Below are 22,556 nucleotides of genomic sequence, written 5' to 3' on the forward strand. Positions count from 1 at the left end.
AAATTCCTTGCTATGTATCAAAAGCCTTGGGCCGCTGCTCTTCAAGTTCAATGTACTCATCGCTTATCTCTGATCTCGATGGGACCTCCCTGACAGTTCGTCGGAATTCTGTCACCGAGCTGTCGTCATTCAGGACTCTGAATGGGTTGGGCTCCCTATTAGTACTCCTCTTAGCATTATCCGTCACTGTGGTGCCAGTAGTCCTGAATCTGCTAGGGTTGGCCGGAGTGCCATAAGACGTCATCTTAAATGTCTTGGGCATTAGTGGTCGCAGGCCAGGGAGACATGCGCAGATGATCCCTGCCACTGGCTCGACGCCTGCAAGGGACCACACGGTTCCTTCATCGTAGAGATTCTTCCATTGGTAGCCATGTGTGAAGACAACACGAGCAAGAGCAATGAAACATGTGCTAGTTATTATTAATAAAGGTTCGCTTGTAGGAGTCGAGTGGTAGAGGGAGGGTTTGATGTGTCAGGGGTAAAGGCCACTTACATAAATCCAAAGCAAAAGGATATAATGATACCGATCTTTTTGCCGCGATTCATATTCAGACCCCAGATTGACTTGAGTGGAAGTACAAAGATCAAGAAGTCGGTAAATACTGTCAAGCTGTCATAAGCGATGTTGATGTTGGCCATGGCGAGGAACTGCTCAGCCGTCGCATCGCCCCAAGCCCACCATTTCTCAATCGGCCGAACAGCTGCGAGATAGCCAATGAAGCTTCCCATGAAGCATGCAAAGGTTACACCCGATGCCACGTATATTATAATTGTCATTGGGCCATTGTGACCTGTGAAGAGGCGATGATAAAGGAAAAGGATCGAGGCTTTGCAGGAGTAGACTGCGAACACGAGGACGATGTTGTTGGCATAGCCAATCTTATGAATTACACTTTATTAGCCAAGAGAGCACAAGAAGTGTTATCATATGGGGCGTACCTGATCGTGGATCAACGAAACGTCGGTAGGCTCTGTCGTACTAGTGTATGGATACCCAGGGATGCCAATGCCTCCGTATACGAGCACTGGTAACGAGACACATATTAGCCATCGAGGTTCGACGGAGAATATTCTGTTGCATTTATAGGCAAAAAGAGGAGACTTACTCAGAAGGAGAAGGATAAAAAGGATGGAAGTGAAGAACTGCCGAGGTTGTTAGAGCAGGATATCATAATGGATACTTCAAAGGACCAGTTAACATACGGCGGATAGTATGATCATCCAGTCTGTCCACCCATAGACGCCTCTCGTCTTGGACTTTGCGTAAAACCGAAGCCCAACCGTAATATTCGACAGCATGGGCAGAATGACCCACGTTGCGATCAGCTCCCGCTGCCGAGGCAGATAGATGGGGAAAGCTTGGACCATAATGGGTAACTCAAACTGTCTCAGATCAGAAGTTCATGAAGGAATGGAGAGAAATGACGAAGAATGCAGATCATTTGAGCAAAAGTTCCATGGACATATATGTAGAGACCTTTGTTAATTCCCAGTTGAGAGTAAACAGGCTGAGCCATTTCAATTCGAGTAAAGTGACCTCCATTTTTCTTGAGTCAGTCCACGCCCGTTATCGCTAGTGTGGCGTCTTTAGAAGAGGGTAGCTAGTGTTTGCAATTTAGCTTTAGACCACGCGAGATGTGAAGGAAGCAAGGGGTATTTAATTTACAGTTGAGCATGTCTAATCAATACTTCTAACTTTCGATTTTGTCATGTGGGCTGCAAACCCATGAGCTTAGTTACTTTTATCTTGACGTTACCGGATTCTAAGCGACGCGCAGACTTTTGGGGGCCTCTTGACGATTGTGTGGCATCCCCTACGCAACATCTAACCCAACCAGCTTCCAGAATATTGCCAGCTAGTGAGGATTGTGATATGGCTGGTGTGAAGAAATCTCTCAACCAATCCCTGCAGCCCGGGCGTAGCTTAGCGTTGATGTGTAACCCGAACATTTCATCGTTATTCGCGAGAGGTCTGCTATTGATGCAGGCTGAGCTTAGTGTCTTCAGCATGTCTGGACTACTGTGAACTAAAGTCCTGAGGCTTGGTTAGAGGAACAAACTATTACAGCCAGGTGAATGGCCTCATTAACAAAAGTGAGCCAGTACCAATGGGATCAGGAGCTGCAGGGGTCTCTTGATTGATGCAATGAATAAAAGGAGGATATGGCGGTATCAACGCTCGTTGTTCCTTGCGTTCAGAAGGTTTTTCAGCAGCTAGTTATCTCGGTGTTCTTGTTCATTGGTTATCAAAAGCTTCAAAAGCTTGGTACTTAAAAGATAAGGGATGCCTCTGCCCCACCGCGGCATTGACGGCATTGCATCCTAGTGTCACTCGGACCCCTTCGCAATTCGCAACGAGTAATTTGTGATGCTATTTGATCTGGTTCAGTGAATCAATCCACGCCGTCTTCCAGGGCTGAGTTTAGTCTTGGCCTGGAACAATGGCATAAGGGGAAACACTCCACATTTAACACTTGACAAGAGTCAGGTAGTCAGGGCCTGAAGACTACCCGAAAATCTGGGACAGCGCTGGACTGGGGTAAGGCTAGCTTCATCTCTAAGGGTTTTAAGAACCTCAAAAGAAATGAGTCTCAAGCCACGTTCGCTTGCGGGACCAATGGTAGAGAATGCAGAAGATACAGGCGTCGGGATTGAAACCCGCGTACGGAGTACTACCCGGACCTTTCCATGCGAGCCGGATTGTCATTGAGAGGAGTTGACGAGCAGGATGCTGATTGTAATAAAGTCATGCTTCTTTAAATGCTTAAAAAGATAGTCAGCATTACAGAGTAGGGAGCTTTGTCTCTTAGTGGGTTATGCTATAATTAGACTAGATGCTATTAATTCCGCTGATTCCGCGATCATGTGACAGCAACAAGGAGATCCCCCAAAGCCAAAACTCTGTCCTTTAATTAATCCCGATAAAACCCAATGAGTCAAAGTATTAAACTATAACAAAACAAGGTAATAAGGCTGCAGAGTTTCTATGCAAGTAATTATATCCCGAGAATGTGCAAAGAAAAGCGATCGCCCGTAAGCAGCAGGAACAAGCTTCTTGCCAAGTGCTGCTAAATGCTGCCAAGTGCTGCTAAATGCTGCCAAGCACTGGAGAACGTTAGACAACTGCCGAATAATTATGGCTGCTGAAAGATCCGTGGGACTATAAAGCCCAAAGGCCGTAGCTACTCCAGCATGTCTATAGAACTATTAATTCGTTAGATGAACATCTATCTCAGAGAACATCTAACAGTGTCAGCCATCACTGGCCTGCGCCGGTCCAAGACTGATGCTATAGGGTTGGCAGCAAAAGCGTCAAAGCTTACACTAATTGAGATGGCAACTGGTCAGATAGCGACGCATTCTGCAGTTCTGACCCAGCTAGAGCAAGTTGGAGATAAGTTTTCCATGATGAACATAACTCTAATAAATGAAAATTTGAGTATCAGGGCCCTAGAATACCTTGGGAATTGCGCTGTGATGCGGTCCAGAACATCATCAAACAATGCTTCGGCACTCAAAACGGTGGACCCCAATACGGAGCCTACAGTTGTGACAAACGTTATTCCTTTATCGACCGTTGCAGTGCAGTGCCTGAGGATAGAATGGGAGTTCGCCGAGATTATTGGCAGCGTGCCCAATCGGACAATTCTTTCGATCTGATGCAAGTCTAACTCTAAGAGCGTCTCCCTTAAACTTCCCAAAGCGCTCAAGATTATCCCGATAATCATCAATCTGGGTGTCAAGGATGGCCTAATCTCTTACCGTTTCGAGCAGTTGACTAGCAACTTTTCGACGGCGAGACAATCAGACGAATCAAGTGCCAGCATTTCAGCCTCTTATCTCCAAACCATGATCACAAGCTTTCAGTTAGACCAGGATTCTCCGCGGGGGAATGATAACGGTGGATCCTTATCCTGTGAAAACGGAGCGTAGTCGGAGGGCGCAAACGGAAATCCTGCTTGATTGTCGAATGAGGTTTGAGTAATTCTTCCCCGCGATTAAATCGAGTTAGCTTCGGGCGATATTGATAGCTGCTGATCTGACAGCATGCGCTGGAACCGTTGTGGCCGGAATGGAGGGATCAGAGGTTTATAATCGAGGCAGTTCCCAGGCATTCTATCGACACTTCAGTAATATTCTGACCATTTTCTTTCTCTTGATGCATCTGACACAATGGATGTCAAACCTACCACCAACCTCGATGACTACCAACTCGCTCAACTGGGTCATTCGCAGTCCTTCAAGCGCAACTTCAGTCGCTGGACAATGCTGGGCTTAGCCTTTGCTATCCTCAACTCTTGGACTGCACTCGCAGCATCACTTTCACTCGCTCTACCATCAGGCGGACCTGTGGCAGTTATCTGGGGACTAGTTACCGCTGGTATCTGCAATCTCTCGCTTGCTGCAAGTCTAGCCGAGTTTCTATCAGCACAGCCAACTTCTGGTGGACAATATCATTGGGTTGCCACTATTGCCCCAAAGTCTTTGAAGATTCCGCTGTCTTGGATTACGGGTTGGATCAATCTGAGTGGCTGGGCATGTCTGGTTGCGACGAACTGTTCCTTGTCGAGCACTCTCATCATCAACATCATCTCGCTCCAAAACCCCAGCTACGAGTTCCAGAGATGGCACCAATTCCTCATCTATCTCGGTATCGCCTTTATCGCCTTCGCAACCAACGCCTTTCTTCATTCGCTCCTCCCTCGCATCAATGGTCTTGCCCTCGTCTGGAGTATCGCTGGCTTCTTCATCATCTCAATTACAGTGCTCGCGTGCGCTGCGCCCGATTATGCCACGGCCGACTACGTATTCGCTACCTTTATCAACACAACCGGTTGGCCAGACGGTATCGCCTGGCTCCTTGGACTCTTGCAGGGAGGACTTGGACTTACGGGGTTTGATGCCGTTGCTCACATGATCGAAGAAATCCCCAATGCAGCCAGCGAAGGTCCCAAGATTATGCTATACTGTCAGTATATCGGTATCTCAACTGGCTTTCTGTTTCTCATCGTGGTGCTCTTCGTGTCTGGCGGCATCAAGAACGCCGATACCATCATTGGCTCGGCTGCCGGTCCCTTACTTGAGATCTTCTACCTGGCCACCAACAGCAAAGTCGGGGCTATTTGCTTGCTTATGTTTCCTCTTCTGTGCCTGGTATTTGCTGCCATCGCCGTCATGACGACTTCATCGCGGATGATGTTCGCCTTCGCAAGAGATGGCGGACTTCCGGCATCACGAATCTGGTGGAAGGTTCACCCCAAGCTTGGTGTGCCCATGAACGCACTGTATCTCAATGTTGTTATTGTGGTCATCTTTGGCTGTATTTACCTCGGTTCTACTGTCGCCTTCAACGCTATCGTCGCATCTTCTGTGGTTGCTCTTGGTCTCAGCTATGGTATTCCTATCGCTCTGCACCTTGCGAGTGGTCGAACTCAATTGCCCGAAGGAGCTTTCAAACTACCCAACTGGCTTGGATGGACAACAAACATAATTGGATTGGTGTATACTATTGTCACCACCGTGCTCTTTCTTTTCCCTCCAGCGTTACCTGTTAGTGGGACTACGATGAACTATTGTGTTGTTGCCTTTGGTGTCATTGTGGTCATATCGGCCGTTCAGTGGGTTGTGGATGGAAGAAAGAACTTTGAAGGACCTCGGATCACGATAGGCGAACATGAGATGGCAGAAAGAGATGTTGAGGAATAATTGTTTGTCAAGCTGTTAGGGTCATTCTGCAGAAACTGGATGGTCACTGATCATTCCAAAGACACAAAAAAGCTCTTGTTTCGCAGAAATCATGTTATTTAGATCCATATCATAATTCATATTGCCAATCCACCAGATAAACCAGCTTCTTCCCCGTCAACCCAAACTCCATTCCGACAGCATCTACCCAGCTCCCTGGCTCCAAAGATCAAGCCTTCTCGGTATGATACACAGCGCTGTCGGCCTCCTCGAAAGAGTCGATCTTGTAGGAGCTGAACTTGCGTGCTGAAACACCCTTGGCGAAGAGAATGTCGAGCTCCTCAAAGGTGCGGTTTCGGGTCTCAGGGAGACGGAAGTAGCCCCAGACGAAGACGATGAAAGCAGTGCTTCCCCAGATGAAACCGGTATAGCCTCGAAGATTCCACTGAGTAGGGTTCATGAAGTAAGGTTGAAGAACACCAGCGACAATTCCAGTGATGGCATAGCCGTTGCGGGCGAGGCAGATGGTCTTCTGTCGCAGTCTGGTTGAGCCCATCTCAGCAGGAAGAGCCCAACCGAGCTGACCAGCTGACAGCTGGAAGACAAAGGTCCAAACGAGGGTGAGGACAGCTTGGGTCATGGCAATTGAATGGTTCTCGGTTCGGGTGTTTAGGGCGCCGATGACGAAGAGGACAGTTGCCATTGTGAACATACCATAAAGATAGGCTGTACGTCTTCCAACGTAAGGCATGACACAGAACCAAGAGACCAAGGTAGCAAAGAGAGCCATTCCGTTTCCACCAACGTTGAGATGGTAGGTAGTGTTGGAGTCGAGGCCGATCTGCTGGAAGAAATAAGTCGAGTTATAAGCAAAGTTGAGACCAGAAAGAATCTGACCGGCGAAGACAACAATTGCAATCTCGGTTCGTCGGAGCTCGAAGCCCTTGAAGCAGTCGCGGTATGAAGTGCCGACGGAAAGCTGCTCTTCTAGGCTATTGGTATAGACAATGAGTCCAAGAGCATCGCGGAGTTCAGCGTCGGTAGCACGAGGTCGAAGTCGGGCGAGGCTCTTGAGGGCGTCGTCGTGTTGGCCAAGTCGAACAAGATGCCAGGGAGTGTCGGGAGCAAAGCAGAGGATAGGCACCAGAATAACAGGCCAGAACCACTGAAGCGCAAAGGGAATGCGATACGCCCAAGGAGCGGGAGTGTTGACCAGACCAGCCATGACACCAGCAGAGATGAGCTGTCCGATGATGAAACACATGTTGGTCCAGCTGGTCATGTACACTCGAAGCGACATGGGAAGGACTTCAGAGGCATAGGCTGGGGCAGTCGTAGCAAAGACACCCCAGGGGAAACCGCAGAGAATCTGTCCAACGAGGAGGACCTTGGTATCGGGAGCGAAGAAGACGATGAAGATGAAGCAGCTGAGAGAGATCAAGGACCCAATGAGGACCTTGATATGACCATACTTGGTGACGAGGTAACCGTTGAGAAGAGTTCCAAAGAAAGAACCAACTCCAGCAGCGTTACCGAGACCAGCTTGCCAAGGAGCAGAGAGCTGATAGTTATTGGTCTCTTCGTTCCAATGGCCATACTTCTTGGCAAAGGCGGGATAGGCGTAGAAGTTGGAGAGGAGGTTGGTGTCGTAGCCCTCCATGATGACGCACATGGAGACGACGAGACACCAGACAACGGTCCAGGGATACTTGCGAACGGCTTCGAAAGGAGGGAGGTCATGCTCAGCCTGGGCACCGAGACGAGCTTGATCGGTGGTATCGTGGCCAACGGTCTTTGCCACCGAAGCTTCGACATCGTAGCTTTCGGCGTGTGAAACCGAAGGGTTGATGATCTTCTTGGCCATTGTGATTGAGAGTTGATTGTGAGTAGAAGAATGAGCGGATGAGTGCCTGATGGAGCAGATCTCGAACTGATCAGCAACGCATCTTGAGGTTATATACTGGAGCAATTGAATCCTCCTCTCGTATATTTCCCAATCGCTTGTGTTCCCAAGTGTTCCCAAGTCCCCCATGGGGAACCGAAAACCGCCCCATGGGGGTTCAATGTTACAGTCCGAACATTACCCCTTTCGGAATAGCCCCTCACTCGAAAGAATGCTTAGCCCGGGGCCCATCGTGACCTCGAGAATGGTCAGTTTGTGGTGGATACCCCTCATCGCTTGATATATCGGACCGAGAGTCACGAGAAATGACGCTGGCGAAAAGAATTGGATCTGCCGACTATATCTCCATTAAGCATTCAACGAAACCGAAACCCCGGATCTAAGAGCGACAATGTCGACTATCCCGGTAAAGCGCGGCCAGGTCTGCGACAACTGCCGATTCCGCAAGGTCAAGTGTGATCGCGGGTTGCCCTGTAAGAACTGTCACATCGGAGACCTCCGTTGCCAGTATCGCCACAGCATTCGGAAGAAAGGCCCAAAGCAGGGTCAAGGGAGACGACAGACGCAGCTGAGACAGGGTCTGAGTATTGATGAGTATCAATTCCAGATACTTACCTCGGAAGCGCCGCCTGGATCTACCAGTAACGCCAATAGTCGTCAAGATCCCTCAACAGACCAACCCGACGCCCGGTCATTCTCATCTCCACCAACAAACATCGGCTCTGCTCCACAACCAGAGCCAGAACCGGAATCGGATTCGACAACACCTCCTAATGACGCGACTATCAATACTGGAGACCTCTGCAAACGCATGTCACTATCGCTCGTTGCTCACATACGGCTCTTCCAGAGATTTCTCTACCCCATTATGCCAGTCGTCGACGACGACGTCCTCGCCGATGCAGCCCGACTGGACGACATACCACCTTCCAGATACGCTCTAATCCTTGCAATATGTGCCGCAACAAGAATGCAACTCCGGCTTGACAAGAGGATCGACAACTGTGAGAATGACCTGAATACGCAAATCCCAGCCGAGCCACGTTTGACAGGAGACATGCTCGTCAACTTGGCTGAGACCTCACTCCGCCAATACAGCGTGATAGATGATACGACTCTCGATTCAGTACTCGTCTCCTTCTTCCTATTTGCAAGCTATGGTAATCTCAACGATCCGCGTCACGCCTGGTTCTATCTCAATCAGAGCATCACCCTCGCCCAGTCTCTTGACCTGACAAAAGAGTCTGGCTACTATGGTCTACCCGCTGAACAACGCGAGAAGAGACGACGCGTTTTCTGGCTTCTCTTTGTTACAGAAAGGTGAGCCGCTCCCACCACTCCCTTACCCTCAAAACTGACACGTTCCAGAACCTTTGCACTCCAGCACAGAAGATCCGTCATGCTCCGAAGCACAGTCAACAAGCCCCAAATCGTCGATTCAAATTGCCCTGTAGTGATGCACGATTTTATAAATCACATTCGCCTTTTCGAATCTCTCCCATATTCACTGTACGAATGGCAGCCGGAGGGCGATGATCAGCGCTTCGATGACTTGAAGCTTGTAAATACAATCAACGAGAAGCTCTGCAGTGTGCAGCCAGACCAGTCGATCATAGAGAGTCAACGATTCGATACGCTCATCACTCAACAGTGGTTACGGATATCCATGTGGAGGATTGCATTTGGCCAGAATCCATCGTCGGCGTCTGGCTTCGGACTACTTCTTCCGCCTTCGCTTCCAATGGATGCAGGCAAGATCATCATGTCTGCCTTGGGGTCTGTTGGAACTAAGTCGAAAGACTGCCATGGCATCGGGATGGTAAGATTCGTTGGTGTTTCTGACTGCTCATTGGATACTGACATTTTGTAGGAACAAAAGCTTTTCGATGTCGGCGTCAGTCTCGCAGATACCGCCCAACTCCCTGGCTGGACCTATTCTGCACTCGAAAATGGCCCTCGGGACTTGCTCTCCGTCGTGATCCATGCTCTATCAGCCGTTCGAGGCGCTCAGTCTCACTTGTTGCCCAATCTTCTCAAGCACTCAGAGACATTATTTGCTCTTGCAGATCCCAGCGCGCATCTCGATCTCCAATGGGATATGCAAGAGGCTGGAAATGATGAGAGGCTAGCGATTGTTGAGGAACTGTCGCCCGAAGATGAACAGCCCGTGGATCCGTTGGGCTGGGTACCAGATGGTAATCTCGATATGCTGGATTTGAGTACACCTGTTGTGACGACAAGTTGGGAGGATGCCACGATATCGTGTGGCCAGTTTGATCCCGAGATCGGACTTTCTTTCAACTGATGTGCAAAAGCGTGCTTCATGTTGAAAATCTATCCAATATGCTCGTGTTTGGGTTTTCCATTTCACGTCAACTTTCTGGTGTCCTTGATATCTTTACATAGCCTCCTACCCGATTCCATTATACCCTCTCTAGTAGAACAACCTTACTATCATAATCTGTACCAAATCGAAACTGAATTCCTCCATTCATCAATGTCGCGCCCGAGTACGTCTCCACGCCGTCAAGCTTATATCTCGCCGCTGCGTCAAGTCCAGCCAGTCGAAGCAGAGGATAGTTGAGAACGGTAGTTGCCCTGATTTGAAAGGCAAACAAAACCGCCTGACTTCCGTCCTCTGATACAAAGATCGCAGCAGGGAAGTTGGAGTCCTCGGGCAACACTAATCGCCACATATCTCCCTTGATAATGACGGGATTGATCTTCGCTGCGAGCTTGATGAGCTCTGGGATCTGTGCCTTGTCTTCCTCAGGCGTATGATCAGGGTTTAACTCGAAACCGAATGAGCCACCCATCATCGCGACGTGGGCTCTGAAGCTCATTGGGATTGAGCGTCCAGTCACATCATTTGGCGCAGAGCAAACATGTGCGCCCATTGTCGAGGGTGGGTACACTAAAGATGTGCCGAACTGGATATGGATGCGGTCGAAGGCGTCCATGTTGTCTGAAGTCCAAACTTGCGGGAAGTATTGCAAGATGCCAGGATCAAAGCGACCTCCACCAGATGCACAGCCTTCCCAAAGGACATCTGGAAATCGAGCAGTGAGCACGTCGAAGACATGGTAGATACCGAGCATGTACGCGTGATGATTGTCTGGCGTGGGGCTTTCGTGCATCGCTCGATTGTTATCCCACTTGACATAGCTGACTGGAACAGTTTCTAAGATCTTGGATACAGAGCTGATGATAAAGTCCTGCACATCTGGGAGCGCAGCGTTCAGGACCAGTTGTTGGCGAGTTTCGCTGCGAGCGTAGTTTCCAGCGCTCAGAACCCACTCAGGATGCTGCTCATAGAGCTCAGACTTCTGGTTGACCATCTCAGGCTCAAACCACAATCCGAACTGCAGCTTCTCGTCCGAATCCTTGACTTGCAACTTGGTGATGTCCTTGGCAAGAGAGTCCAGGCCACTGGGAAATCTCTTGGGGTTTGCAACCCAATCGCCCAGTCCAGCATGGTCGTTGACACGAGGATGCTTGTCACCGAACCATCCATCGTCAAGCACAAAGAGCTTGGCACCCAACTTGGCTGACTCTTGTGCTAGCTTGTAGATAGTCTTGTCGTCGAAGTCAAAGTACAGCCCTTCCCAACTATTCAGCAAAACGGGCCTCTCTTCAGAAACAAACTTGCTTCTGATGAGGTTTTGACGATACAGGCGGTGGAACTTTCGTGACATCTCGCCAATTCCAAGATTGGAAAAGACGGAAACGCATTCTGGCGATTGCAGTGACTCCCCTGGCCTCAACGGCCAAGAGAGTTGGCATGGGTTCATTCCGACGAGTACGCGAGTGAGACCTTGATGACTCTTCTCAACTTCGACGCTGAAGGATCCGGTGTAGACGAGGGAGAAACCCCAAGCTTCGCCGTGGGACTCGGTTGTTGTTGTGGAGACCATTGACAAGAATGGGTTATGGTAGTGAGACGAGTAGCCAGTAGTACTTCCGAAGCTGCGCCAATATTAGCCATGAAGCGTCTGGTTCAAGACGATAACATACCCTTGCAGTCCGTACTCGACCTTTCGGCGAGTTCTATTGCATTCTCTGGTCCACTCGCCCTGCAACTGCAGCATCTCGTAGTTCTCATGAGGGAAGTCGACGCTGAAGCTTGACAGCTTCTCAACAGTAATGACATCATCGCTCTTGTTGATGATTTTGACGTTTCGCACGATCGCATCAAAATTGGGGAAGATAGAGTATGACAAGTCTGCACCAACAGAGCTATACTCATCGTAAAGATGTATAATGAGAGTTGAAACATCATCGTCTGAGCCAAATGTACTAGGCAGTTTTTCGATCGCAGGTTTACCCTTGAGGACTGTATGAGATTTGTACTTGAAGTTGCAAACTGTAAAGCCCTTGGCGTGCTTGATGTGTACAGCAGGAGCGCGGAAATCTCCACGACCCAGGTCTGGAAACTCACGGCGGAGATGAGCTTGAGTTGACCAGCCTCCGCCATTGGACATGATCTGAGCAATAGGATTTTCTGTTACGCGATCGCCGAAGTGATCGAGCAGAAGATCACCAGTCGCTGGATCGACGTGAAAGCGGTAGGAGACATTTTTGCCGTTGAGCGCAAATGAGGTGCCGTCCACGACGATTGCTGGGTTTGTCAGTGCTGATGACGATAAGACGGGAAACCTACGGTCGGCTTTGGGGGTTGTTGGTGTTGTCTGTAGAAGAGTCATTGTGAAGATGCAACAGACGCTATACCTAGAGACTGAAGAAGAAAGAGACGGGTCTAGAAAGGTGATTACGGTATTTCAACAGGAAGCATTGGATTTGGGTTTAAATAACATAATTGTTCTTGTGATGCAACAGTCATTGACATGATTCCGAGCATTTCCCCATGGGGTTAATCAGCCTCCGATCAAGGAGCGGGGGCGATGAGACAAAGATGGACTAGCCTAAATTGATCGAGCATAACTTATGAGCCTTGTGCATATCCTGCATTAAATTGTGCACATTTGTGTGATTTTACCCTACACTTGTCCTCGGTTTTACCCAGACCTGAAAGTCAAGAGGCTTTACAAACCAGTAGTTCTGTGTTTTCCACTCATTTTGAAGTAAATTATCATCCAAAGCGACACGTTCTTCATCATCTTGCAACCATCTCTCGGGCGAGAACGAATCCGCATCCTGTCCAAAGACACCGTGGTCTTTATACGCAACCCAAGTATTGATCCCGACAATCGCACCCTCTGGGAAGAAACGCCTGGAAATAGTAGCACTTTCCTTGGGCACCACACGCTCAAGTGGTAGGAAATGTGATCAATGCCTTGGGGGAAATACTCGGCTACTCCATAATCGTTGGCATCGTCTTCCCTACCCTCCACAATATCATTGTTCCAGTCATGAACTTCTTTGCAGGGAGTAAGGGACAAGGCGGAGCTTATATCACAGCTTTCACCAAGGCGAGGATCAGTGAAGCGAAGTCAAATCACAAAGCTGTGGTCCTGGATGACAGCGATACCTCGAGGCGGTCTTTTCTGATGAAGTTCCTTGCCAAAAACACTTCGAAGCCAGATGCATTCACCTCATCCCATGTCATAACCGGTTGTCTTATCAACATGATCGCAGGATCCGACACAACTGGCATCAGCTTCTCAGCTGTGCTGTACTATCTACTCAAGAACCCCTCATGCATGGACAAGCTACGAGAAGAAGTTGATACGTTTACTGCCAACGGCCAGATATCGACTTATGTCACTTATAAGGAGAGCCAGGCAATGCCGTACCTGCAGGCTGTGATCAAGGAAGCCTTGCGGTTACATCCAGCGACTGGGCTACATCCTCTCCCTTGTCGAGGAAGCCCAGACGCTTTCCATAAGTGATCATACCAATAACATCAAAAGCATAGCATTGAAACCAATGATGCATGTCTACCGCCTGACCTGCTGCATATAGTTCCGAGAGGCGATTCTTTAGCAGCTTGGCACACTCGTCAACAAAGGCTTCGTAGTTGACCAGGGAAGACATGGAGCACGTGGACTGATATTCTTTTCGATCGTGCGCATGCTTGGCCAACGATCGCTCGTTGAACAGATTGTTATCCCCGGGGTTGCCCCAGGGTATGTACCATGGGGACTTGGGGAACGAGGTACCCAGACCGTAGATTAATTTAACTGCCTCGAGGTCGCTGAAGCTGTAGCGGTTGGGCGCATAGCGAACGACAGAGCCTGAGGTGTTAATGACAAGAAAATGGCAGACATGTGGACAAATGTACCGTATTTCTTGTGGAGATCACGGTTGAAATGCTCGAAAGAACCTTGCGAGACTTTCCAAATATACCAGCCAAGTGTCCATCGGGCGGTACGAGGGCCTTGCACGGATCTCAGATCCGAGTGCAAATGCCGAAAGAGGGTCAAGACTCCTTTGAGGAGGAGCAGCGACACTAATGGGATCGCAACGAGGTAAATGCTCATTTTGCTGCCAAGATCTACATTAGAAATAGTGACAAGAACCGCAAAGTTGCACGAGAGAAGCGATCACACGCCCTTTAAGTATGCGAAAATTGAAGAGGAGTCTATGGCGATATACCGTTGTTGACCGTCCCCATAAATTTCGGTTTTCGGATCAGCAAGTTGGCAGATTCCCCGCATTTCATCCCATTAGCGGGCAGTTATTGCAGATCCGGGGTTTAGCACATCCCGTGACCGAATGCAACAATAGATAATGACAGGTAATTGATGTTATTATGTGAAAGCTTTCCTACTCCTGGCTTGCTTAAGAATACATTAACTAATGACTGGCTTGTCGCTCTCTTCAGTGTAACTCCTAGCAAATACTAGTATGTTCACACAGTTCCAACTGGCACAAAAGCTTAAAAGACCCGAGCACGGCGAGTGGGCATCTTGCTGGGAACCATATCACCCGTACGCTCAAGAACATCCGCCTCATCTCCTCCAATCTGACCTCCAAGAGTAGCCGCATCCTGAGTAAGCTGCCCATCAATATTATCTCCATCAGTCTGGACAAGATCTGCGGCCTTGTCTTGTCCAATGGCGTGCAGATCAATGGCGGCGCCGTTGGCAATCTTATCAGCCTGCCTCTTTACCTTTGGTGGAGGAGGAGGTGGGTTCGGTGCTGCCGCCGCCTCCAGTGGTAGTTTTACCACCAAGGAGACTAGCAGCGTTGTCCTCAGCGTTCTCGACACCATAGCCGATACCGTTGTCGGTGCCACTAAAGACGGAGTCGAAGAAGCTGCCTTCGCCGGCGAGCTGGCGAGGTCTCATGGTTGGGGCGCTGAGGGTTGCGCTGGCGGCTGCCAGGATGATGAGAAGCTTGGCAAGCTGAGTCATTGTTGATAATGGAAGATGCTTATAGATTGGTAAAGTGTAATAAATGTGAGCCAGTGAGTCTTTTGTGTTGCTTTTCAAGATGTCTGTCTGAATGCAGGACAAGTAGTTACTGAAGCGGACGATCTTCTGCCTTTTATCATCGAATGCCTCTCTTACTTCTTCACGCTTGAGCAGATTTGTCACCTTTCACATGCCAACTACCTTCCCAGCCACGTTCGTCACGTCTGCCGAAAAGCACTCATAGTAATGCATCAGTCAGACGGCTCAAGGGTCCGAAGTATCGCACTGTAGATGGCTTAAAGGTGTACTATGACGTCGAAAAGCATATGAACGATGCGGCTCCCAAATGGTAAAAGTGTCAGCTGCGTCATATCTGAAAAGACTGCTCTCAAGTCACAATGGACAGTCGGAACTGGCGGCAAATCATATATGCACCATCACATATGGGGGGACGGCTCATTATTTGACGCCATGGCTAGTACTTAGGCTTTAAGCATATAGCTCTCTGGAATGTAATGTCAGGGGTCAAAAAAATAGGGGACCGGTCAAGCGTATACTTCTATTTGAACAAGTGAACCTTCTTGACAGCGATGCAGTTTTCTGATAGACAATTTCATAAGGAGCTGGTAACAGCCGGTAATTACTCCATGGTCCCGAGGATGACACAACCATATTGCAGAGAACGGGCAACACGTAGCCAGCAAGGGTACAGCTGAAAGCGGAGGCATAGAGCCACCTATGACAACTGGAAGACCCTTGGTCCCCTGGTAATCAGGCCCTATCTCGTGTCGTAGCCGTGATTCCCGAAGCCACATCATATCACAACCGGTGGGCCTAACTGTTATCGCAAACGGTTCTGATCTATTGAAACTTTGTTCCTTGGCTTCATCCTCAATAGAATGGTTGAAGAATATGATTGGGCATCGCCAGCTGAGATGCACTAATATCTGTGCCGAAGATCCGTGTCCCGACGATCAGGTCGTTGGCGCTAGAGTAGTGCATTCATCAATGACTAAGAACCTGAGAGTCCCTGGCACTTCAACACAGTTCACAAAGAGATTTGAGTATGCCCCCCCTGTAACTGCGACCTTGTGCCATATCATAGCACTAGAGTGTTCTTGTTGTTGCATCCAAGCCCATTGCAGGCGAATCAAAATAAGGGGTCTCCCAAGCATTGTGCATTCTCGCAGACCTTGAGCACAACTCAGCGCTAGTGAGAGCTTCCAAAATTAATCAAAGGCTCCCAGCTCCCCGCCTGCTTGTCACACGTAATATGACGAAAGCCGAGCGAGCACCGCAAAAACGGAATGTTGTCGGCTATATTCTGATGCCGCACTCCTCCATGTGATGACCACCAATCAACAAACCTGTGAGCGAGGCTGGAAACAAGACTGATGCCTCCTCAGCACCACCAGCCAATCCCATGGTCGTCCGAATCTAGAATGCGGCGCATGAATTTTATAAGACTTCCTTGCCAGAATCTAACGCATTTGAATAAAGGGAGATCAGCTGTTCCAAGGTAGTACGGCATAGAAAGAAATATAATTATTAACGTTGGGCCAGCTCGAAAAGCTTGTAGGGTATCTGTGGACATGAGTGGCTAGATCGAGGTGAGGTTGACTATGGATGCATTGAAGCAAAGAGCAGGGCTGTTCGGACTAGGTAGACACTAGCAAGTAACAATCAGGTTGACGGGTTTAGTAACGGAAATCGCCGACCCATTGAAGGAAAGGCCCCATCGTAAATAGGCAATATTACCATCATGTGGATGATTGCGGTATAAAGATGGCTGTATATATGGTCCAGCCCAGAGCACTTTATAAATCTACCAGATATATGCTCTCAATGGCTCGGTCTCGATTCTCAAACGCCCTCATGCAGACGCCAGTTTCTCTCGAGGGGAAAGATGTCAAATCCATGGAGACATCCTGGATACACATGGAGCTCTGCACTGATACCCGACTTGTAGAACTTGGTGGCAAGCCCAATCGACTCGCTTCGGAAGAGATCCAACTCGCCCACCTCGATATACAAAGGCGGCATACCCGCAGCATCTACCATGCGTGCTGGCGCTGCTGTTTCTGTCGACATCTCTCTACCCTTACTACAGCCCAGCAGGGCCTGCTAGCCAGTCTCGTTATTCGTGGTGTTCCAGCTCAGAAACGGGGTCAAGTGCTCGTATGCTGACACTGTGCGATCATCAAGCATGGGATTAAAGTAGGATGAGCTTCGCAAGACGGGGTCCTTCATCCTGTCGAGCAAGATGTGCCGTTGCTCGCCTATGATACCAATGCGGCTGGTATCGACTCCAAGTTCTTCTGAATGCCGACTAGCCAATCGAAAGCGGCGTAAACATTGTTGACGGGAATAGGATTAGGATACTCTGGAGTCAGGCGATAATCAACTTAGAGAAATGGCACACCCGTGCGAGCAACATATGCCGCCACTACTTTATCATAGGCCTTGACACTGCCCAAGATCATACCTCCACCATGAGCGTAGATGATCGCAGGGCTTGGAGACTTGTGTTTCGAAGAATACTAGCGAAGAAGGATCTTTTGGCCGTCCGAGGCTTCCACCAAGAAGTCTCTTGTTGTAACCTGATCAAGACGGAAGCTAGGGTCAGCCAAAAAAGCAATACCAGGCCCCGTTCGAGCGCGTCGGGCTTCAACATCACTCACTAGAAGGAAGGCGGGAGTAGGTCTGTCATCAAAAAGAGACTTCGAAATCGCATTAGCTTAAACGGCATCTTAAGGGAACAGAACGAGTAAATAGATTGGCTACTGACAACGAGCGAGTGGCTATAGACAGCAATGGAAGTAAGTACGCAAGGGCATACTGAGGATTGGCGTTTCCGGCAAGTTTGTAACATGCCGAGCCTACCACGGGAGCCAGCCTCGTGCAGTCTCAAGAGTTAATATTGCCATAGGCTCGTGCACCTAGCCATGCAGCATCTGGATAACGAGATCATTGCCCACAATCTCAAATGCCGTTGACTGCGCGGATTGAGTCAAAGCCCATTTTGGTTTAGGGCCGGGGAAAATTTGCCGAAAATGATGCTGGCTGACAGTTAACTCCGTATAACGCCAGCGGGTCGCTGAAGCCATACGGACCCACAGACACTCCGATACCGATACCGAAAGCGAGACCGATTTCAAGAACTAGTTGTCAATGGAAGAGGAACTCCGTTTTCGGAAGCTCCTTTGTATTTGGGGCCTCCTTGTTTGCTCAAGTGTGCAAAGTGACCTTTTGCTCACAGACCAAACTGGGCGCCGACTGCCTTGAATCAGTTCCTGTACACGAGGTGCAGTGGAGCCAATCACAGCTATCTACCTGTACAGCTACACAGAGCGATAAGGATTAAACAGGCAACAAGTATTAAGAAGTAAATAAGACAAGCAAGACAGAGTGAATATAGTACGATTACATCTACTAGGAATTAATTTAGATTAAGCTTATTTTGAACTAAGCAGCAAAAGCTTCACACTTGTCCAGGGGCCCTATCTCAAAATCGCCTCAGCCACTCTCGTATTGTCTATTTAAAGCATACTACTTGATTTAACCCGCCCGCCCAGTGTCTTTCGGCCCACTTTGTGGCAGAGGGCATTGCTCGAACGCAATTAACCCAGATAATTGTCTTGGCAAAGTTCTATTCTTAGTTGAGGCTGAATTTTCACTTGATGAAAATGCTCTCGGAGGCCTGTTGCGATCATCATATAAAATTGCAACCCTGTGTTTGAAACGCTCTCATTCTAGGTTGATAGCACTGCATATCATCTTGCAATGTCCCTGGAGACATCGACCCACGCGGGGACGTCAAGCTTTGTGTTGGAGAAACGGACCCTGCCACCTTTACAGCCTGTTCAGGGGCTCTAGCTAGGGCATCGCCAGTCTTTGAGCGCATGCTCTTCAGGCAATTCATGGAGTCGATACCAAAAAACAGCGGAGATTAGCTTGTTGAGCTGCCCGAGGACGAGCCAGAAGCATTATCCATCTTTCTACACATATCACATGGCCAATTCGATCAGGTACCCCGAATTCCATTAATAGATGACCTGTACGATCTCACACAAAACCATCAAAGGAGTCCATGGCCAAGAGCCTATGGATAGCATGGGAGTTTGGACTGAAAGACCCTTTTTGCCGATTGGCAAGAAGAATGCTCATGGAATCCGATGGCTCCGAAGATCGCCATCTCAAAATGCAACCAGACATTATAGGAAAGTTTCCAACCAACATCACCTCGACAATTACTAATTCAGTCTTGGAGAGAATATCCCCAAATCGTTTCACGACCATCCAAGCACTTCTAGATATCATCAGAAAGCTCATCAATGATCTACTAGTCGTCGATGAGAAGCCCCGCTGGTGTCGGCATGCAGAGTGGATGGGGCCGCATCGCTGCGAATCCATGATCTTTAACGTTTTGTCTCGCGCGAGGGGGCTTATGGCCTTTACCACGGGCAGAAGATGTCATGGACAGCATCGTTGGACTGCGTCGCAAGATGACACAGCTGGGGATCCATGACATTGGAAAGGTCGATGACCTTGATCATTCACATTACAATCCAATGCAGTTCTTGTTGAGCGAAGTGGAAAGGGTATTAATTGACACTCGGAATCCTGTTACTAAGGATGACTTGGAAGCGATGGACAAACAGTGGAAGAGACTTACGAACGTATGATAAAAAAAGATGAAAACGATAGTCCAAAACCTGATTTGTACTTTCTACTGGCTCACGCAAAGTAACTTCCCAGCAAACGCTTTGGGATAAGTGATAGATGCATCCATCCGTTCCTGTTGATGTCAGACGGTAATGAGTCAGAAGTTTTCTGCCCAATGCGCTGTGAGAGAAGCCACAGGGGCAAACTCTGACATGCTGACGTGCTTTTCACGGATCTGGCTTGAGATCCGTTCCCTCAAGATACTTCCTCCAATAATCTACTCGAATGGAAACACCAGCTCTCGGTGCGAGATAAACCGAGGATCTCAAGTGCATTAAATTAACAAGGTTAACCTAAACACATGGCTCAACGGCCCGTTCAACGTCATTACTGATCCATACTGACCCTGGCTAGACCACCGTCGTTAGCTGATTACCACTTCCTCGGCCCCACAGCTCGTCCGTGATTTCTTTCCCAATCCGACGTGAGGGAGCAACAATCCCCGATCCCCCCCGGTCGGTGGATCGTCAGCGAATTTTGGTGTAAGCCAAACTCGCCAAGGGTCTCAAATGAGTGGATGACTAGCGAATCTTGGTGTGCGCCAAACCTGTGAGGCTCGTCTATTTTTTCCACCCGAGGAGGGTTTCACGTATTCTTCCCCCCGACTCCCGGAGGCCTAAACTCATTCTGACGTCCGCTCCGCACACGGCCTTTGCCAAGCATGGGCCCTGACGAATGATCATCACATTGACATCGGATCATCTGCCGATACGCAAGAAAATAAAGGATAAAGGCAGGCTACAATTATTATATAGAGCATCAAGTCAAGCTATATTTCCAGTTCCCCCTCCTTTGCCCAGGAGACTTGGATTTGTTGGATTGATTTTGACACGAATATTATCAGATTCTCATTGAGGTGTCCATAAATGATAAACGGAAAACTCCGAGGGTGGGGTAATATATCTATATACCTTACGTCTGTCGGTAAAGGAGCCGGGCGTGATATGAAGACTCTGATTTCTAAGAACAATTCAACACAAGTCAGACTTTCAGTAATGTTTCCTACTAGTAGTGATGATGGAGAACTATATACTCTAGGCATCTGGACATAATTGAGACAAGCGATTAGAAACAATGTTGGTGATAGACTCGCAACGTTGATGGCACCATTGAGGCGAGGTCAACCTAAGCCCAAAGCTAGCAACCTATATGTAGGCCATCGCGATCATCGGCTCCCGCCAGACGTTTGATTGGGTTCTATTTGTCATACGCGCTTAGGTCCGCGTATATCGCAAAGCTGCGGCCAGCCAGCCCCACCTGCGTTTCCAACACAGAGGGAGATCGAGGCTCATCCCTCGTTCAATTCTCTGTCTAGCAACAAACAGACGTTCTTCAAGCCTCGTTTAGCAACAAGACTAATCTTTTATTCCATTTTGCCCCCCCACGACCCTTGCCAAGGATGGTCTTTGACAAATCACCTTCAGAGACATCAGATCATCTGACGAACCGAAAGAAACGACTGCATAAGAAGTCAAAGACAGGTTGCAACGACTGCAGGAAGCGTCGGGTCAAGGCATGTTTTTCTACAGTTCTTTTGCTGTGATTACCTGATATGGTGGGACCAGCCTTCTGATTCTGCGTGGTAGTGTGATGAGAAAATACCAGCTTGTACCGCTTGCGTCCGCCGAGGCGATGTATGCGTCTATCCATCCTCCATAATCAGCCATTTCTCGCCGGGTTCAGCTCAGCAAACGGATGAGGCAGCACTCGCTGCTTCCCTGAGGGTACCAAGGATCGTCGAGCCCCATGAACAATCAGCATCATCAACCACAACCTTTACACCCGACGACCTTGCCTTGCTACACCACTGGACAATCTCAACGAGCTTAGACATCGTCAAGTCACCCGCCGGAGATCACTATTGGCAAAAGACCTTTCCAAACATTGGATTCCAGTACACCTTCGTCATGCACGGAATTCTAAGCGTGGCCGCGCTGCATCTTGCCTACAGGCACCCTGCTGACAAGCCGCGGCTTGTCTGTATCGCCGCCTATCATCACAACATCGCACTACGTGGATTTCAGAACGGCATCAGCCTAGTAAACGATGAAAATAGTGATGCGTTATACGCATTTTCTTGCATAAACATTGTCTATGCGCTGGCCTTTTTTGGACCTCTCTGCGACGGCGCTTCTATCGACAGCAAGTCACGCATTCTCGGAGACGCGTGGATCCCAGCGATACGCGGCGTCGACGCAGTGCTACATCCTGTATATGATAGGATATGTCGAGGGCCACTGGACGACTTGACGAAAATTGGCAACTGGGATAAACTTGACCCAGACCAGCAACCAGTTGTTCACGATGACCACTTCCGAAGTATACAACAAGTTTGGGAGAGCAACAATGACGCAGGCATCTACGACGAGGCGCTCTATCTACTCCGGAAATGTAACGCGTACATGAAGCAGTTTGAGACTATGAGCAGTGAGGCTAGAGCTGAGTGGGGATATAATCAGGACTGGTCAGCACCATATATATGGCTACGCGCGACTTCCAAGGAGTATCTTGATTTGTTACAGCAGCGAAAGCCACCAGCTTTGCTTATTTTTGCATATTTCGGTGCTTTGGTCCATGCCTTGGACGGATCCTGGTTTATGGAAGGTTGGGGTCGAAGTATAATAGTTGTTGTTAATGAATTACTAGAGGGGTATTATAACCGATGGATAAAGTGGCCTAAAGAAATTATATATATAAAGTAATATATATATTAAAAATCAATCAGAAATCATAATTAGATCATATCTTGTCAGCTGCTGATTGTCTAAAGAATGTTAGCTTTCTTCTCTATACTCTTAATAAACCTTGGCCTCATATATGTCGAGGAGCCCAATTGTCCAGGCTTCCAGGTGGAAGCCGTCTTCTCGATCTCTGGAAAATGGGGATGGCATGGCTGAGCAGAGAAGAGTGGCATTGGGGGGGGGAGG

General features: G+C 48.7%; 11 protein-coding genes across 12 annotated transcripts; 5 read left to right on the plus strand and 6 right to left on the minus strand.

The window, feature by feature from the left end:
- Window positions 1–10: 10 nt before the first annotated feature.
- On the minus strand, window positions 11–1,368 carry FVEG_00008 (hypothetical protein; the record flags this gene model as incomplete). The annotated part of the gene is made up of 5 exons (XM_018886434.1): window positions 11–410; window positions 494–879; window positions 940–1,025; window positions 1,107–1,143; window positions 1,204–1,368. The coding sequence occupies 5 exons, from the start codon at window positions 1,366–1,368 to the stop codon at window positions 11–13; spliced, it is 1,074 nt and encodes a 357-aa protein (XP_018741982.1).
- A 2,805-nt stretch (window positions 1,369–4,173) lies between these two features.
- FVEG_00007 (hypothetical protein) lies at window positions 4,174–5,706 on the plus strand (the record flags this gene model as incomplete). Its single annotated transcript, XM_018886433.1, has 1 exon — window positions 4,174–5,706. The coding sequence occupies one exon, from the start codon at window positions 4,174–4,176 to the stop codon at window positions 5,704–5,706; it is 1,533 nt and encodes a 510-aa protein (XP_018741981.1).
- A 208-nt stretch (window positions 5,707–5,914) lies between these two features.
- On the minus strand, window positions 5,915–7,549 carry FVEG_00006 (hypothetical protein; the record flags this gene model as incomplete). The annotated part of the gene is made up of 1 exon (XM_018886432.1): window positions 5,915–7,549. One exon carries the CDS (start codon window positions 7,547–7,549, stop codon window positions 5,915–5,917), a length of 1,635 nt encoding a protein of 544 aa, XP_018741980.1.
- Window positions 7,550–7,928: 379 nt separating this feature from the next.
- Window positions 7,929–10,894, plus strand: FVEG_00005 (hypothetical protein). Its single transcript, XM_018886431.1, has 3 exons — window positions 7,929–8,908; window positions 8,957–9,407; window positions 9,459–10,894. Exons 1-3 carry the CDS (start codon window positions 7,980–7,982, stop codon window positions 9,891–9,893), a joined length of 1,815 nt encoding a protein of 604 aa, XP_018741979.1. The 5' UTR covers window positions 7,929–7,979; the 3' UTR covers window positions 9,894–10,894.
- Window positions 9,877–12,415, minus strand: FVEG_00004 (alpha-galactosidase 2). Of its 2 annotated transcripts, XM_018886430.1 has the most exons (3): window positions 12,249–12,415; window positions 11,603–12,206; window positions 9,877–11,554 (listed from the first exon to the last, which is right to left on the minus strand). In XM_018886430.1, the coding sequence occupies exons 1-3, from the start codon at window positions 12,289–12,291 to the stop codon at window positions 10,012–10,014; spliced, it is 2,190 nt and encodes a 729-aa protein (XP_018741978.1). In that variant the 5' UTR covers window positions 12,292–12,415; the 3' UTR covers window positions 9,877–10,011. The 2 variants fall into 2 exon arrangements, with proteins under 2 accessions (XP_018741978.1, XP_018741977.1); XM_018886429.1 differs by having other exon boundaries at window positions 11,603–12,415.
- Window positions 12,416–13,354: 939 nt separating this feature from the next.
- FVEG_14562 (cytochrome P450 oxidoreductase) lies at window positions 13,355–14,028 on the minus strand (the record flags this gene model as incomplete). Its single annotated transcript, XM_018903496.1, has 2 exons — window positions 13,355–13,782; window positions 13,830–14,028. 2 exons carry the CDS (start codon window positions 14,026–14,028, stop codon window positions 13,355–13,357), a joined length of 627 nt encoding a protein of 208 aa, XP_018741976.1.
- A 398-nt stretch (window positions 14,029–14,426) lies between these two features.
- Window positions 14,427–14,904, minus strand: FVEG_00003 (hypothetical protein; the record flags this gene model as incomplete). The annotated part of the gene is made up of 2 exons (XM_018886428.1): window positions 14,427–14,689; window positions 14,718–14,904. 2 exons carry the CDS (start codon window positions 14,902–14,904, stop codon window positions 14,427–14,429), a joined length of 450 nt encoding a protein of 149 aa, XP_018741975.1.
- A 1,863-nt stretch (window positions 14,905–16,767) lies between these two features.
- FVEG_00002 (hypothetical protein) lies at window positions 16,768–16,995 on the minus strand (the record flags this gene model as incomplete). Its single annotated transcript, XM_018886427.1, has 1 exon — window positions 16,768–16,995. The coding sequence occupies one exon, from the start codon at window positions 16,993–16,995 to the stop codon at window positions 16,768–16,770; it is 228 nt and encodes a 75-aa protein (XP_018741974.1).
- A 722-nt stretch (window positions 16,996–17,717) lies between these two features.
- FVEG_00001 (hypothetical protein) lies at window positions 17,718–18,268 on the plus strand (the record flags this gene model as incomplete). Its single annotated transcript, XM_018886426.1, has 2 exons — window positions 17,718–17,723; window positions 17,975–18,268. The coding sequence occupies 2 exons, from the start codon at window positions 17,718–17,720 to the stop codon at window positions 18,266–18,268; spliced, it is 300 nt and encodes a 99-aa protein (XP_018741973.1).
- A 399-nt stretch (window positions 18,269–18,667) lies between these two features.
- On the plus strand, window positions 18,668–19,572 carry FVEG_14561 (hypothetical protein). The gene has a single exon (XM_018903495.1). It carries the CDS (start codon window positions 18,995–18,997, stop codon window positions 19,430–19,432), a length of 438 nt encoding a protein of 145 aa, XP_018741972.1. The 5' UTR covers window positions 18,668–18,994; the 3' UTR covers window positions 19,433–19,572.
- A 2,151-nt stretch (window positions 19,573–21,723) lies between these two features.
- Window positions 21,724–21,879, plus strand: FVEG_14560 (hypothetical protein; the record flags this gene model as incomplete). The annotated part of the gene is made up of 1 exon (XM_018903494.1): window positions 21,724–21,879. One exon carries the CDS (start codon window positions 21,724–21,726, stop codon window positions 21,877–21,879), a length of 156 nt encoding a protein of 51 aa, XP_018741971.1.
- Window positions 21,880–22,556: the final 677 nt, after the last annotated feature.

Source organism: Fusarium verticillioides, chromosome 1, assembly GCF_000149555.1.
Source record: "Fusarium verticillioides 7600 chromosome 1, whole genome shotgun sequence".
Lineage (NCBI taxonomy): Eukaryota > Fungi > Ascomycota > Sordariomycetes > Hypocreales > Nectriaceae > Fusarium > Fusarium verticillioides.

What these genes read in the sequence shown, in the direction of transcription:
- FVEG_00005 (XM_018886431.1), top strand. Translation starts at nt 7,980, where the DNA reads ATGTCGACTATCCCGGTAAAGCGCGGCCAGGTCTGCGACAACTGCCGA. An exon ending in CTTCTCTTTGTTACAGAAAG is followed by an intron (nt 8,909 to 8,956) that starts GTGAGCCGCTCC and finishes GACACGTTCCAG; the next exon opens with AACCTTTGCACTCCAGCACA. An exon ending in ACTGCCATGGCATCGGGATG is followed by an intron (nt 9,408 to 9,458) that starts GTAAGATTCGTT and finishes GACATTTTGTAG; the next exon opens with GAACAAAAGCTTTTCGATGT.
- FVEG_00004 (XM_018886429.1), bottom strand. Translation starts at nt 12,291, where the DNA reads ATGACTCTTCTACAGACAACACCAACAACCCCCAAAGCCGACCGTAGG. An exon ending in GTCGAGTACGGACTGCAAGG is followed by an intron (nt 11,555 to 11,602) that starts GTATGTTATCGT and finishes ATATTGGCGCAG; the next exon opens with CTTCGGAAGTACTACTGGCT.
- FVEG_14561 (XM_018903495.1), top strand. Translation starts at nt 18,995, where the DNA reads ATGGCCAAGAGCCTATGGATAGCATGGGAGTTTGGACTGAAAGACCCT.